General features: G+C 48.2%; 1 protein-coding gene across 14 annotated transcripts in view; it reads right to left on the bottom strand.

Annotated features, from left to right (window-relative positions):
- Positions 1-16511, bottom strand: part of PTK2 (protein tyrosine kinase 2) — a 199959-nt gene that overhangs the window by 68473 nt on the left and 114975 nt on the right. For all 14 annotated transcript variants that reach the window (XM_064476800.1, XM_064476798.1, XM_064476803.1 and 11 more), the window contains 4 exons: positions 14182-14289; positions 12439-12556; positions 7073-7103; positions 3889-3941 (listed from right to left, as the gene is read on the bottom strand). In XM_064476800.1, coding sequence (XP_064332870.1) covers positions 3889-3941; positions 7073-7103; positions 12439-12556; positions 14182-14289 — 310 coding nt within the window. The remainder of the gene's footprint in view (positions 1-3888; positions 3942-7072; positions 7104-12438; positions 12557-14181; positions 14290-16511) is intronic.

Genomic DNA, 16511 nt, shown 5'->3' with positions numbered 1-16511 from the left:
GTTCTACCACCTGATGCAGGGCCTGGTTACTGAAAAACCCAAACCCCCAAACACAGAAGCCAGCCAAACAGGAAACAACGTGTACACCTCTAAAACATTTAAACCCAGCTTTCCTCACTGATTTTCCCCGGAAATTCCTGTATCCTGGGGAATTCTCACCCACACAAACATCGCTCAAGCACGCGCCCCACCCAGGCCCAGCCCGCTCTGACCACGCTTACAGACCCCGAGCACAAGCAATGGCCTGTCCGTCCCAGTTCTAACCAAGCTCCTTAAAAGCACAAGTTTCCTAACAACTTACTCCAGGCCCTCAGAAAACTGTGCCCAAGGAAGTGCACAGCTCTGCTAGACATTTTGTAGACCTGTTAGCCTTACACTGCCTTTATGGATGAGCTCCGTCTAGAATGCACAGGTAACTCTGTGTATGTTCAGCAGCAGCTTAACTGTGCTCCCTGAAGATGAGTTGCCAGCAGATGTGCAAGGGAGCACCCGGTACTTCGTCTCCGGAATGTAAGGGTATCACTTTACTTCCCAGCCAGGGACCCTTCAAGAGTTGAGAGCTGTCTGAAGTTATCAGGACCCTCATTCTTCCTCTGCCTAGCCCCCATGCCACGTGCCCAAAACCTCCTAGGAAAGCACTCAGGACGGTTCACGGTGACCGGCTCACAGGGATCGTCTGAGTCCAGCAGCTCTCACGGCCACTGCTCGCTCTGAGGGTCCCTGCCTTTCTTCCTCCTGCTCCTGTGTCTGGAAGGCATTCCTCCAGGTCTCAGCACGGCTCCATAACATGCTCAGGCCTCCATCGATTCACTTAAAAATAATTACTAAACACTACATCTCAGACAATAAATGACAGACAGAACATATCTTAGCCTATGGTGGTCTAGCAGACAAGGTTTCTAAAATCATTACATCCACTTAAAGACTATCCACAACGGTGAGATGGACAGTGGGCTAGAGAACTCTGAGGAAGAAGGCTCCTGGAGTGGCCAGGGAAGGCTTGCAGGAGGTGGAGGCATCTTGCAGGTCAAGTGAGAACTTTCAGGTGAATGTAAACGGGGGAGGCAGGTGAGTCCCACCTTCTCCATCTTCCCAAGTGGTGACTTGGGGTAATGTCCTTAAACTGGCACTGAAAGGCAGTATAGCCTAGAGGGCAGTAAGTACCTGAGTTCAGTCCCAGCCCAGCACGTTAGGCTGGGTGACCCTGAACAAGCTTGCTCACCTCTCTGATTTCTTTCGTCGTATCTGTGAAGTGGGGAGATGACAGAGACCTCGTGAGGCTGCCGTAGGGATTAAACAATCCCCAGTGCTGTGCACACCACACTGAGTACTTAGTAAAAGAGACATGTCACCTCTCAGCTGTGTGTGACCTTGACCGCCCTGCCCATGGCATCTCCGAGCCCTCTGCCCTGCTCTCTGCCACCCGGCTGGTGCCTGCGTCAGCCATGCTCCTGCTTCAGGGATCGCAGTCCTGTGATGTCTGCAGATTCCAACTCTCACCACATTCAGTCACCTGCTCAGAGGGACTTTTCTTGGCCACAACTTTAAAGAGCACTCCCACAACTCCATTTACTTGCTTTGTCTTAATTCAGTGTCTCTGGTCTGTCTCCTCCACAGAGGAAGGGACCTGGCTTTGTTCACTGCTGCCCCCAGCATGTGGAGAAGGGCCCGGCCCAGCGGGCACTTGGTAAGTATCTGACTGAATTCACGTAAAACTGGTGTAATATCCACCTTGTAGGGTCTGCTGGGGGTCAAACAGAACGCAGCGTACGGAAAAGCAAATGACCACGGCGGGCTTGTAGTTAGACTGGAGACGGATGAGCTTATGGGTGGGGGGAGGAGGGCAGGGTTCTGCAGGGATCTGGAAGTGGACGAGGGCCCCTCGGCACCAGTACCACACTCATATGGTGCAGGGTTTCCAGGTCGCTAGGGAAACAAATAACCTCGGGGTTTAGCAACAATGTCAGCTTTGTAGGAGTCAACCTCATAGCTTATAGGTTAAGTAAAAGACACCGGCTCCTGCTGGCCAGGCTGGTGAGATGTTATGCTCTACAGTCTTTGTGGAAGATATAAATAAGACACACTGAATCCAACTCCACCAAAGGGAGCAAGCCATAGGCTGAACGACGGAGGATCAACAGGACAAGAATCCAAAACATTAGTCCTGTCACTGAACATCCTCCTGGCACTGAGTGCCTTCTCTGCCCATGTGGGTAAACCGCCAAACTGGAGGCACATGTGAGTCAGCATCACTGAAAAACGGAAAGGATCTGATGTGTGAAAAGAGCATGCTGGTGGTGGAGCAGCTCGAGCAGAGCTAGAGGTAAGGAGACGGCGGAGAGGCACGATTCCAGCTTTACCTGGCTGAAAGTGATGGGGGGCGGGGCAGGCTGCGGACGGAGGAGGGGAGGCAGGCTACTGGGGCTTAGCTAAGAAGTCAAGACCTCATCTCTCGGATTGTAAATTACTCCTGAAAGTTCCTGCCCAGAGAAGTGCCTCTTTCAGAAATTTCAGGTGACAGCAATCAAAGGACTCATGGAGTGAAGGGACTGGAGTACGAACTTGAGTGGTTAAGGGATAAGGAGGAAGGAACAACGAGGCCGACTCATAACAGGGGGCCTTCCCCCTCCAGCTAGATCACAGCCCCTGACCCCTGAGGGCCTGTCCTCCGTCTCCTCAACCATCTGTTCCCACCATGGACCAAGCAGGGACGGGCCCCCCAAGCGGAAATACTGAGCGCTGCTCGGCGCCCCCGCGTCACTGCCGGGTTAGGGGTCAGGAGCGACCAGGGGAGGCAATGATGTGCCAGCAACCCTGCAGCCTGCAGGCGACACTGCCCAGCAGGACAAGCGCCTGCACCGACTCCTCTCCGCCCCCCGGGAGCTGATCGGTCTCCTGAGCCACAGCACGACCCGCACCTGCCCCACACCCTCCACCACGTGAGGGTCTTTGCTAAGCATGTGAAACAAATATTTCTTGAGAGGAGGCTTGTGGGATGTTTGTGGACAATAAAAAAAGCCATTATATTTGTATGTGAGAATATTAATAATTCAGTCATCAACAAAGCAAAAGCACAAAACTAAATTCCAGATAAAAATTAACTCAAGGTAAATTAAACTAACAGGAGTTAGATTTCTTTCAAGTCAGGTGCTAGAGTTATGAGGAAGCTAGTATTTTAGAAAAATGACATATACAAGAACATATTATATATGTGTGTGTACACATATACATGTACACATATACACACACGTGTAGTATAGGTATTTTAAGATACCAAACCTGGGTCCATAGAAGATGCTTTTTCCTTTTTCCCACCTTTCCTCTATTTTCCACATTTTCAAATAGGGAGAAAAGGCACATGTATTTTGAAAACATATCAAGGAAAGCACACCACACTTATCACACCAGCAAATAGTTAAGATAATGCTTGTGCCAATATCTTAACTATATTTTTTAAAAACCAATATTCAAACACCATATTGATTGTGAAAGACAAAAGCTGTTTAAAAACATTTCACATTTCCTGAACTTCAAAAACTAATAAATAGATAAAGTATTTGTTAATTTCTGCTGAACTGCAAAGATAAATTATAATCAAAAGTAAAAATCTTCACTCTAAATATAATTAACATAGAATTAAAACTGAAAAACAGCTTGGAATTCTATATAATCTTATGAGTGATCCAGTATTACACGTGTATATCTTTTCTAAAAAAAAAAACCTAAGAGCCGTATTTAAACTTGTTTGCAATGATAAAATTACGCAAATATGGGTAGTGGGGATGTGTAATTTCCATAAGCTCTCCCACAGAGGAGTGCTCATGATGAAGACGGGCAGACAGCCACCACCCGGGATGCTCCCCTCCGCCGCCCGCACAGGCCTCTTACCTGACACGGAGACCGCGTGGGTCCGCACGCCCTGCTTCTCGCTGTTGGCCAGCCTGCAACAGAGGTGCAAACCGTGAGTGCCACCTTCAGACCAAACCCCGCTGTTCTCTCAAACCCAGTGCTGCCCAGGATCAGGACCGCCACGCGCCTTCCCACAGAGACTGCACATTCTGGAGGGGTGATTTTGTAAAAGACTGGATTCCACCACCCAAGGCCCTTAAAACCACCAGACTGCCATAATGTTACAAAGATCAGACACTAAGACAGACAAGAGAAGGAGCGCCGAACTGCTCTGAGGAAGCAGCCCAGGCCAGTGCCTGAAAGCACCACCACGCTAGTCAACACGGTGGACAGGACTCAGGTTACATTAAAATGCTGGACTGCAAGGGACTGGCCAAAGTTATAAAATAACACGGGAAAAGAACACCTGGACCTGAAATTTGCTCTAAAACGCATTCTGAAGTACCACTATATGCCTGGTCCTTAAATTCAGAGCATGCAAAAGAGCAGGCAGTACATTTAATACATACTGTTGTTATTTACAGACTGAAAAAAGGTTAAGTTTAACGTATCTGGCTATTTATTTCATGAAATGGCTCAACAACATCAGTGTTTTACACATATACCCACATAAAATAAAAATGTGGCCAAAAGTTTTAGTGACATAGTTCAGCTTAAAAACTGTGGAAAGCATAAAGCACAGAGGAAGAAGGAACCCTGCGGTCTTTCGACATCAAAGTTACTATGCTTTTTTATAAAAGAAAACTTTTTCCAGCTACGTAAGCATTTACTGTAGAACTGAGTAGAAACTTTTTCTAGTACACACGGGACTCACACTAGGAAACATTAGACCTTAATGTATCATTTTTGAGAACCATAAATACTCAATTTGCAACCGCATAACCTCTGTAATTAAGGATTACTGCATGAAGCCGTAGACTTGAGTTCTTTTTACTGAATTCTCTAAATATCTGAAATGGTACCTTTACTAGAAAAGTCCAACCAAAGCCGCTTTCCACACAAGCACGGCAGCTACATGACTCATCACAACTGTCCCTGAGCTCCACGCACTGGCCAGCCCCAGGGTGCATGTTCCTAAGCAGATCACGTCATTTACTTCTGGCTCTGCCGAAAAAACACTGGGGTCGACCCTCGCCACGCTGCGCTTTGGGGTGTTGCTCAGCCAGCTCACTCACGGCTGCAGGGGTTCCCCCACTTCTCTGACCAACAGCACTAACAGGGTCTGCTGCTCTACAGTTTGTGGGAATTCTGCTCTTTCACGTTTTGCTTTATTTGTTGGGTTCCTCTAGTGTCTGTTACCGCTTCTAATCTACCTTTTTATATCTGTTTATGATTCCTGTAAGTTTTAATCCTTGAAGTCATCTCTTAAAGACTTTCCACAATTCAAGATACTCTGAGCACTAGCTCCTTGCCTGCTGTGGGGCATTAATAAGTATCTATGGGGTATTTTTGAGTTTGTGAAACACATGACCTAAAAACTAAGAGAAAGCTGGTCTCACCCACCCCTCCACTCACCCGCTCAGCTGCTGTGTACCTACTAGGTGCCAGATACTGCCCAGTGTCAGGTCTGCAACACCACGTGACCCTGGCCATGAACGAGGCCACAGGGGTGTGAAAAGCAGAGAGGTAATTTTTTAAACTGTGATAAGCATGATGGCAAAGTGATGCTCCCCAGGACTAGGGACCGTGGGAGGTTCCCAGGGGAGGGGAGGCAGGCAGAGACCTGAGCAGAGTCCAGCTGAGGACAAGGGAGGAGGAAGGGTGGGTGGGTCGTGGGGGAAAGAAAGGAACCAAAGGAGGTCAGTGCAGCTGGAGTGAGTGTGAGGGGCGGGAAGCAAGGCTGGAGGAGAGGCAGGGCCAGCGAGCTCAGGATGCCCCTCAGCCTGCTGGAGAGAATGGCTGGGATGCTGGGTGGGAGGGCAGGCAAAAGGAGGCGGCCCTTGGCTGCTGTGTGGGAACCCGGACTTTGGGAGGGTTTCCCCCACCCCTAGCTGGTGTTTAGCCTGTCTGCACAAATCATGCGGTTCACTGTAAAGCTCCTGCCTTCCTTCTGGGAGTCTGGACTTCTGGGACCTGCCAAGCACAGTGTGCATCCGTGACCAGGCCCCATGAACTCCCAGGCGCTGAGGCTCTACTGAGCATCCTCAGGGGTTATCTCGCCCATTCCTGAGGACTGGGCGTGTCCTGCCCCACGCGCCGCCCCTGGTTTCCCGGAACTTCCTGCCACTGCTTTCTCCCTGGGCCGCTTTTGCTTTGTCTTCTTTTGCGGCCAACTATCCCAGCCGTGAGTTTTATGCCGAGTCCCGATAGCTCCTCACAGAGAACCACTGAATCGGGTGGTCTTGGGGACCCTGACACAGGAGTCTACAGGAGGAGCCCAGACAGGTGATCACGACAGCTAAAAACTGGGGAGGGATCATGGGAGGGAAAAGCGGATGGACCTGAAAGATTGAGGAGGCAGAATGGAAGGACCTGGCGTGGACGGTGATGGAGGACAGTGACAGAACAGAGGTGGCGCTCAGATTCTGCCTCATCCCTACACCTGGTGGCCTCTCAGGTGCCAGACTCCTCTGCAGGTGCCCTGGGACTCTGCTCAGATCTCTCTGAGCGCTCAGTGCACGGCCGTGTTTATTAACCTGTACCTCTGAATGTCTAGACTGTAACCTTCCTCTGGTCCTCACTTCCTCGCACACTGGCTGAGAGTAGAGAAGTTATTACATAAGCTCTTTGGCATTCTTCTCATTTTATAGATCAACACATCTACTATGAAATTCATGACATACACAAATTTCAAAATTACTGTAAGTTTCATATTCTTAATTTTCTCACTTGTAAAATAGCCAGAATGGTACCGATTTTTATAGGTTTTTATAAAGACTGTCACCAACTACAATGACTGTTTAACGACAGGCCCCACAGTGTCATCACTAGGACCGTTTCCGCACTGAGCTTACAGGGAAAATTCATTCTACACATTCAACTAAACTTAAATAGATAATATGATTTACGACTGATTTGATTTCTTTCTGGAAATACTTGTTTTCTTGTTCCAAAATCATGTAAGTAGAAATGTGATCACTCAGGCAAACGGATAATAAAGCAAAGTGGTTTCCTCACAGTCTGTAGCACAACAAGGGAACAAGACACCCAAGGCAGCACTTACTTTGGTATCGATGGCAAAGCCCGTTCACCTTCTGGGGGAAAAAAAAGAAAAAGAGAGATGAGGCTCCTTCTATTCCTTTTGAAAAGATTCAGTGTAGAAATCAGAGGAAGAAGATGAGTTCTACTCCAGAATTTCAGCAGTAACACTTGAAGTAAGTCACTATTCTGTCTATCTTGGGTTTTCTTGGCTTTATTTTCAGTATTTATGACAAACTCACTGTGGCTGCATACTGTTTAAAATGGTACGGCCTAATCAAAACAAAGTTTCGGGGTAGATGGTTAAAGACCTCCTCCCCAGGAGATCTAGAAGATGAAGGATTTGTCGTAAGCAAGGCCAACACTCTCTACCAAGCACTGGATGGACAGTCTGCAGCAACACCAACCCTGTGCAGAGAGCACCTAGAATACAAAGACGACAAACCCAAGGCTGCGTCGTGGCCAGAGGACCTGGGGTGCCAGGCCCCTAGGAGCCCAGCAGCCCGCAGAGCTCCCCGGGGTGGGGGAGACGCTCCCTCCCTGCCTTCCTTTCACGAGCCAGGAAGCGCCGAGCCGCTGGTTTAGTCTCGCAGGCTCCCAGCTGATCTTCTCTACTCACCTGTCCCCGAGCTAAGTTTCTCCCAGAGTAATCCTCCCCAAATACAAGTTTAAAGTCATTCCCCCACTTAATACTCTGGTGTCTTGCGGTAACTCAGGCTGAAAGGTAAGCACCTCAGCTTAACCCACAGGGCACCACTTGGTTTCTACCGGCTACCACCCAGCTCTGCATCCCGACCTCGGTGTGCCCGTGGGGGGCTTCCTCTGCTGTATCCCAGGCAGCTCCTCAGCGACCCCTAGAGCAGTCACAGCCGCTCTCCTCGCACTGCCCGTGAACTCAGCCCACCAGTCCCCGCGCTCCCCAGGCTGCCCTCGTCTCGTCTCTCCCATCTCCCTGTCCCATGTGACCGTATGCTGTACGTCCCCGGACACGTCATGCTGTTTGCACATTCCACCCCTTGAAAGAGGCTCTTCCTTCTGGAAGAAATATCATTTCTCAATCTTTCAAAGCTCAATTCTGGCGCGACTTCCTCCGAGGCCCTCCGGTGCTCCGGCTACTAACAGTCCTTTCAGAGCATCGGACAGTGAGAAGGTCGGACTGGCCCCGTCCACAGGCCCCCCACACCAAGCAGGAGCCCTGCACTCCACAGGCTCTCAGACCACTCCTTGGTCAGTGAAGAACTGAACCAGCCTTGGACCCCAAGTGGGTAGCTCTTTCTGAACTACTGCTTACTTACCTGTAAAACAGAGGTCCTAACACCTAATTGGCTGGATACTTGTGAGGCTTAAATAAGCGAGAACGTGCACACCGCTGCTGTAGAATGCCCAATATGCTGCAGAACTGCATCCAGCGTCCTCACTCTGACCTTCTGACATCCAGATTTCAAGAAAACCATGTTATATCATGAAGACCAGACTTAGGGTAACTGGAGAACCCTGCCATGGGTTTATTACCCCATGAATGCTGCCACTACCATCCTCCTCACACTCCACACTGTCAACTAGTAACACGGATTTTCAAATGACACATCAGGGCCACCTGCAGCTATTTTGTGCTCTTTGCGGAAATTTTTATTTCCTTGGAGAGAAAAGAACCAGGTTATGAAATACCTGGTTACTACAGACTTCATAAGAAGCTGGGCAGAAGTCAGAAGAAGGCTGAAAACGAGCTGACTAACAATGAAGGATCCTAAGAAAGTAAATTTTCAGTAAGTAAGAAAGTAACAGAATATCGAGAAAAACAGCAACAGACACTATCAGCTTCAGCATTACGTAAAAAACCCTAAGTACTCACTAACCAAAACGCCCAATTCTAGGAGTTAATTTTTGACACTGCTTTAAATTTATACACTGAAAGAATAATACGTCTTCTCCTGTCATTTATGAGTTATCTCATTTCTCTGAATATTCAACTTCCTTAGAGATAAGGATGTATCTTGTATTAATCCACATTTTAATTTTGATTTTTGAACTGAGACTTTTACTTTTTAAATAAAAATTTTTATCTATCATGTTTTAATTAAACAATATATATTCATTGTAACACATTTAAATCATAAAGGTATATAACGGGGACAGAAAAAGTGGGAAAGTTGGAGGCTCCTTCCTCTGCTTCACACACAGTTCCATCCTCCACACTTAACTTCCCAGACTTCTTTTATTCTTATAAATACATGTAGGTTTGGATACATACACACACATGCATGCAGGTTTTCAGCACAAAAACAGTGCTATCTTGTCCCTTCAAACAGCTGCACAGCGTAGGCAGGCTTCCTCCCTTACTTACTAGCTCCCACCCCGGGGACACTCGGGTGTTCTACTTTTCTGCTAGTGTAGACAGTGGACGGTGAACACCCTGTAGGGCTGGTGTCTAGGAGGGGCACTAATGCAGGGAGGCCCAGTGACACTGTCCTCTGAACACACGGTACCAACTCACGCTGCCACGGGGAGAGGGAGTGTGCCTCCCGAGCCCCACCGAGTGTGTGTGACCCGTCTTCTCACTACCTGACTGCATTCCGGGGCACAGGGTGCCATCTATGTCCACGTGTTTAATGAACACACGCGAGTGCATTCTACAATGTGCACACTTTCATCCTGGGTTGTCTCATATCATGAGCTGGTATGAACACTTCAGAAACAAGAAATTTTAATTCTTCATTGCATGTGTTACAAATGTTCCCCTTCTGTGTCATTTTCATATTTATATCCTAAAGAGCTCTGTCAAATCTGTTCCTCCTGTCTTCCGGGTTCTGTGTCACAGTGACAAGCACGCAGCCCCTCCCTCACACGTACAGTATCCACTGTCATTCTACTGCAGAAAGTCTGCTCAAGGACGGTGAAATTCTATCCGTGATTTGCACAATACTTTCCTCCGAGAATTTTACTAAAATTGAAAAACTGCTACATAGTTTTCATGCAGGTAAAGGTCAGACAACGCCTCACAATAGAGGCCTAGGTCAGGCGGGGCCGGTGGGACCCGGTTCAGGGCATCTGGCCCGTGACCCACTGCTTTCTGCCCCAGTGAAACCACCTTTAAAAGCATTTATGAATTCTAAGGAATCACGGTGGCTCACAGGGCTAACAGAGTGCTCCAGGCACATCCGAGCTCACGTACGGAAACCGCAGATCACACAAGTGGGCTGTCTCACGAGCAGGCAGCTGCTGCTTCCCGGTAAGCAGTTTATAAGCCAGAGAAGACGTCTGGGGACACACATAACTGTTATTCAAAGTACATTACCAGGACAACGGTAAATTAGAGTTGTAGAAACATGTCACATTTATTTGAAATTCTTAAAAAAAAAAGACTACATAAAAAAACGCAGTGCTCTTGTCTACATATTTCTGACTATAATCCATTAAAATTGTTTGACTTAAAATATTTATTTCAATTAAGCAATACAGCTTCACTTTAGGTATCTGTTATAAAATAGCCATGTAATAAATAGATATGCTGTGATTTAGAATAATAAGTAAATATCCAAGCTTAATAACTAACTCTATAATGACAACACAACATTGGCAGCAACCAATGCCTTGCTAGGTATTTACGAGAAGTATTTTCATTTATGCTGTTTTCATATGTACGATGACTTTAATGCATCTCATTTCATGAGACTTGATATCAAAATGTTTCTCCCTAAAGGAGAAAAAAAGCCAATTAAAAACCAACACAGGAAGATGTAAAAATTGAAACACGGAACAGCTTATTTAATGCCTACTGTCTGAATGTAATTTTTTTGTATACCAACAAACCAATAAAGAACATTATGGTAAATTAGGATGAAATGAAAAAAATTTATTTACTAAAAAGGAGACAAGCAATACGTCACATTTAACATTTTTCACAGAATACTACCTTTATGTGACGCAATTTTCCCCAAACACTTCAATAATGCTTGCAAGGTATATGCCTCTGTTTAAAGCACAAAATGAAAACTCAAGAGCTCATGGATGCAAAAGTTTTTTTAAACTGAGAGCAGTCTTGAGATATTTCTAAAAGCAAATTCATTACCTTTCATATAAAGAAAGCTACGATAAATATGCACTACAATTCAGAAAAAAACATAAGTGAACAGACTTTACTGATCTGATCACAGTGAGAGAACATTTTTGCTAGATTAGCCACGTCCTGGAATCCATGTGCTTACTGACTTTTATGGCTTTAGATACGGTTTTCAGAGCACAACATCATGACACTGACGTTTAAGCAAAGCTTCCAGTGATGCTCTGCTTCACACCCACTGCCCCGCTGCCCACCACCACGCTGTCAGCACCACGGACTTCGCTGCAGGCGGGCTGGGCTTCCTGCTCGCCGGCACCGGAGTCTAGGGCTTTGTCCTCTGCCTGCCTTGTGCCTCCCCACATCCTCGGCCCCAGAAGACCCAGCGCCGCGGACCTTCCCAACTCCCCCTCCGTAAGCACCCTACTCACAGAGGTGAGTGCAGGCAGGGGCCTTGTGTCCACCTGCCACAGGGCCGGCTGCTTTATGGGGACGACTGTGACCCACCTGTCAGGCTACATAGTACGTGTCCTTCCCTGACGGATGAGGAGCCTCCAAGCCAAGGCTCAGAGTTGTCAGCACCACTCGGCAGACGGCAGCAGCATCGGGGCCAACGGCAATGCTGAAATGTGCGAGCACCACCTGTGCCAGCACGGTGCCAGCCACCCACACACACCAGGCCGACTCCCCCACCCAAGGGACGACAGGTACCGCCTTTTGTATTTTATGGGAGTGAGAACTGGGGCACCGAGAGCTAAGTTCTTTGAGGATGGCAGCAGAGGACTCGTGATCTGAATCTACAGGTTGATACGACTCCAAGCCCAGTTTTTCCCTGCTACCACCATGTCTTATTCTGCTGGGAATACTTCCGCTTATTTCAGAAATCCAAGTCCTCTGAAATACCCCTTCCTACTCTCCTGCAGAAGGCTGAGGAGACAGAGCCTTGTCTCTGGGGTCCAGCACATCACAGCCAAGGACCAGCTCTGTTCTGTGACTGCTCTGAGTGCTGGAGCTCTCCAAGAAAAACAGGAAAGAGACTTCACTAATCATGAGCTACAGGGCACATTTTTATTCTAACCCAGAAAACAATCCCAAAAGTTTATTTAAAAATACTAACGGTAACCTAGAAAATACTTTAAGCATGTTGCTCAAAATAGTCTAAACACAAACAACGTCTTCCTTAGCCTCTATCCAAACCCAGCCCCGAGGCTGTGAGCTGCATCCGCTCCCTAGAAAAACAAGAGCGCGGGTTCACGGGGCTGAGGCGCCAGTGTGGCCTTCACAGTCACGCAGTGACCCACAAGAAGGGCTGCAGCCGGGGTGGGGGCGCTCACCTTTCTGGGGCCTGACGATGAAGGACTGCGCGGCCCCGCTCACCAGCCGGCAGTACCCGTCGATTAGGTCGGCCATGTTCTCGGCGATGGTCAGGGATGGCGCCGTCACGGTCAGAGGCTGAGCCGGGGAGAGACCGAGAAAGGGCCGTTATTGTTCTTTCCAGTAATCAAAGGGCCAGCTGCCTGTGACATCAGCTCTCTAGATGCACTTGAAAACAGACAAGAGTGGGAGTGAAGCAGGATCTGTCAGAAGGTTTGAGTGAAAAAGGAAGTTTGATATTTAAGGATGCTATTCCTAGAATATGTGACAGAAGGCAAACCCAGAAAAAAAGAACCACTTAAACTGAGATTCCCTTTCTACAACAAAAGGAGGTGAAGAAAAATACTTTCCTCCAGAATGTCTGGCCCCTCAGGCACACTCTAATTAAGGAAAGAATTTAGAAAGTCAGTAAGCTAAAGTGTGGGTTATTTTAGAAACTAGACAAACGTGGAGAAAATTTTTATCAACCATCCATCATAATTTTTCTAACATTAAATTCGTGAAATTTCATTATTTTTAGCATGGATAGCACGTTCTGCCTAAGAGCTTAGAAATCACTCTTTTCATGTAAAACATGCAATTTTGATAAATTTCCTAAAGACCTATCATTAAATGTTATCCAGGAGCTAATCAAAGCTATATTTTCCTTTCAAGCACAAGTGTGTCCTAATTCACACAGCAATCACGACCTCCTTCTGAAGAACCATTCATCTCGCGTGCATTATCCTAAGAATCATTTAGGGGTTGTCAAGCAGAAGGGAGGACAGCCTGAAAACCATGCCGCAGACAAGAAAACTATGGAGATATTTGCTGGACATTTCAATCTGCGATTGGGATATAATATTTCCTGGTACCGTCTATTTAGTCCTGAGACTCAAATGCACTTCCCAGAGCCTCAGGAATGCCGCAATCATGCAGCAGAGGGGCGACAGTAAGTGCAGCAGCATAGCTGGACACATGCAGGCAAGGCTGCGGCAGAGCGGGGAGCCCGGTGTGCGGGCCTGGGAACTCCCAACTCGTGCCTCATGAGTGGCCGGGCGCTCAGACTCCCCAGATGTGTCTGCTTTGTCCACTTTCAGAAAGGTCATCTTGCGCAGCAGCTGCCAAACGACCACTTCTCGTGCGTGCCCACCCTGGATGACGACCCTGCCCGCGATCAGGACCGGCTCTGGGTCCAGACTGACTGGGCGGACCCATCTCTACCACCACCTCGCCTGGCTTCCTCGCTGGCAGAGCGAGGGTCACAGGGGACCTCGGCCACCTCTTTTGCTCAGCGCTGAGGGTGGCAGGTGCTGCTCCTGGAGTCTGTGTTAAGTGTGGAATGGTGGGCGACACATGTGGCAGAAAGATCGGCTGTGGTGGCAGTTATCCCAGCTGTTACCACCCGCGCCACACCGCAGTCTGGCAAACGCCACCGCTCACCACACGCACACACAACATTCTAAGAGCTGGGTTTTCCTGGTAATTCAGGACAATCTTCCATCGTCTCCACAATAAAGCTCGATTGATTTTTTAAATCTGTCTCCTATTCTTGAGGGCATTTAACCGTTATTAGCTGTAAGGTAACACTTACTACATAAGAGAAAGCCGTGGTTCTGACAACCCACAAAACCGTCATCCCTCTCCTGAAACAACCACCATTTCTAAACAGCACTGTGCCTCCCCACCCGCCCCTGCCCCGGTGACGCACTGAGCCTCCTCACCTCGGGTGCACCTGCTATCTTCAGCTGTAGTGTTCCTTTCCTGTCCTTGTCTTCGCTGTTTGAATACTGAATGGTCTGCACTTGATTGAAGTCGGCCAGATGAGTGGGCTTTGGAAAGAAAAGGAAGACACTTTGGGCCCAGAAGAAAGACTCACATGAACCCTCCTGTGCAGTCCTCATGGTCCCGACCTCTCCTGAAGACACCTCCCAAGACTGGACGTCTGGGGAAAGCGACTGTCCTTGCCGCCCTTCTCCTGGGGAGCAGTCGCGAACCGCTGTTTGCTCACTTCACGGTTCGGCACGCGCCTGCTCTTTGTCCTCCTGACGGCCGGGGAGCGCTCCAGCCACAGGAGCTGGAGTAGGGGTCACCAGCACCACGGAGCGAAAACAAGACAGAGACAGGAAGCAGAAAGGAGTCCCCGCCTCGCCTCGCCTGCCGCCAGGGGAACCGCGGGCAATTCTTGGTCCAAATGAACCTTCTGCTTCCCTTTTCAGAGAGAGAAGGGCCTGAGCCCCCTCCCAACTCCCAACGGGAAAATATTCCCATTACTGCCTGCGCTGGAGCAAGTGTGTGAAATGTACTGAAGCCCAGAGTGCGACGGAGCTGGGGGCGGGGCAGGTATCCAAACCCTCCCACACAGACATGTGCTCACTTTTCCAAGAAGAATAAACTCTCTTCCGTCTTGTGAAGATACAACACGCTCATCTGTCTTTTCTCCTTCCAGCATCTCATGACAATGGTCATTCGCACGTGACGCTTCCTACACACTGACTCACACAACCAGCCTGGTTAGGGCCTCCTCTCAGAACGCCACAGGTATCAGCCCTTCCTGCCAAGTCCCCTCTAAGCACCAACGGCCGCAGGGACAGTTCACAGGTGTTGCACACTCAGCTCTCCTCCACAGGGAAACAGGTGCACTCTCTAAGGCCTTCCAGCCTCCACACGGGAGGCCCACAGGCAGCCCTCCGTCCTCTCTGCCCTGGGCTTCTGGGCAGCACGCAGCAGGGTCCCCAGCCCCTTCTCCTCTCCTGGCCCTCGTGGCATCTGCCCTCATGGGGTTCCTACCACCTCCCTGGTGCTCTTTCCTTTTGCTGGCTTCTCCCCTCCTCAGTCCACAAATGCTCAAGTGCCACAGGGCTCTGTGCCAAGCCCCGGCCTCCTCCCTAGCTGTGCATGGCCCAGCAATACCGTCCAGCCCCGAGGCACGAGTACCATATCCAGCCCTGAACTTGGACTCATGTATGCAACCCTTCCATGACATCCCCACTGAACGTCGGGGAGAGACTGCACACTCAGCCCGGTCACAGGGACCTCCCTCAAAACACGTTCCTCCTCTAGTCTTCCTCACATCAGCAAGAGCATCACCACTGAATCTGCTCCTGAGCCAAAATATGAAGGTGGTCTTATCCAGGAGTGGGACGTTTCCCCACAGAAGGCACAGGACGGGCAGGTGGGCAGGTGTGGCACACAGGAGCACGAGGAGGGCTGGTGCTCCGGGGACTCCCGGGGTCAACCCTGACAGCCCCTCCTAGTTTCCTTCTACTTCATACAACCGGTAACTTACTTCTAAGGTGCAGGGATCCTTATAATCTCAAGTAGAGAAATATACTCTATTTTCATGGAACATTTACAAAAATCAACCATATGCTTGGCTATAAAGAAGACCGTAACAAATTAAACATAATTAATGTTTAAAACAACCATGTTTTCAGCTCATAAGCCAATAACAATAGAAATAATAAAAATGAGACCCCAAACCCCTGGGCCTACTTGAAAATTAAGTAACATTACCCTAAATAATATTATAATGTAATAGAGAAATAGAAATGTAATTTCAAACTATGTAGAAATACAATTAAGAGTACCAAAACTGGCAGAACATATTAAAAGCTGTGCAAGAAAATGACCTTTAAAGTACACGAGATTAAAGTTTAAAGAAGACTTAAATTGAATAGCAGAAGAAAAGGATAAAAATAACCAAAAGATATTAGGAAAAGGGGATCTGTGAAGGTAAATACTGAAATTGTTGAAAGTGAATAGAAATGCTATAACCCTAGCCCCTAAGCTTCTCCTTCAAAGACAGCTAAAATAAATACACCCTCTGCAAATCTGAAAAGAAGAGCCAAATTCAAGTCGATGAGCTTAGGACCGAAAAAGGACACAGAAATAAAGTTACTGGCAAGATTCTAAGAGAATGATGAGCTGCAACTCCAGAGCAACAATTTGAAAACACAGAGACGCAGATGGTACGCTAAGAGATATGAATTACCAAAGCCGACACGAGAAATGGTGACCGAGCAGACCCATTGCTGCAGAAGAGCCTGAAAAG

This window comes from Camelus dromedarius, chromosome 20 (assembly GCF_036321535.1).
Source record: "Camelus dromedarius isolate mCamDro1 chromosome 20, mCamDro1.pat, whole genome shotgun sequence".
NCBI lineage: Eukaryota > Metazoa > Chordata > Mammalia > Artiodactyla > Camelidae > Camelus > Camelus dromedarius.
Note: the sequence above shows the minus strand (reverse complement) of the source record. Positions and strands in the feature narration are given on the sequence as shown.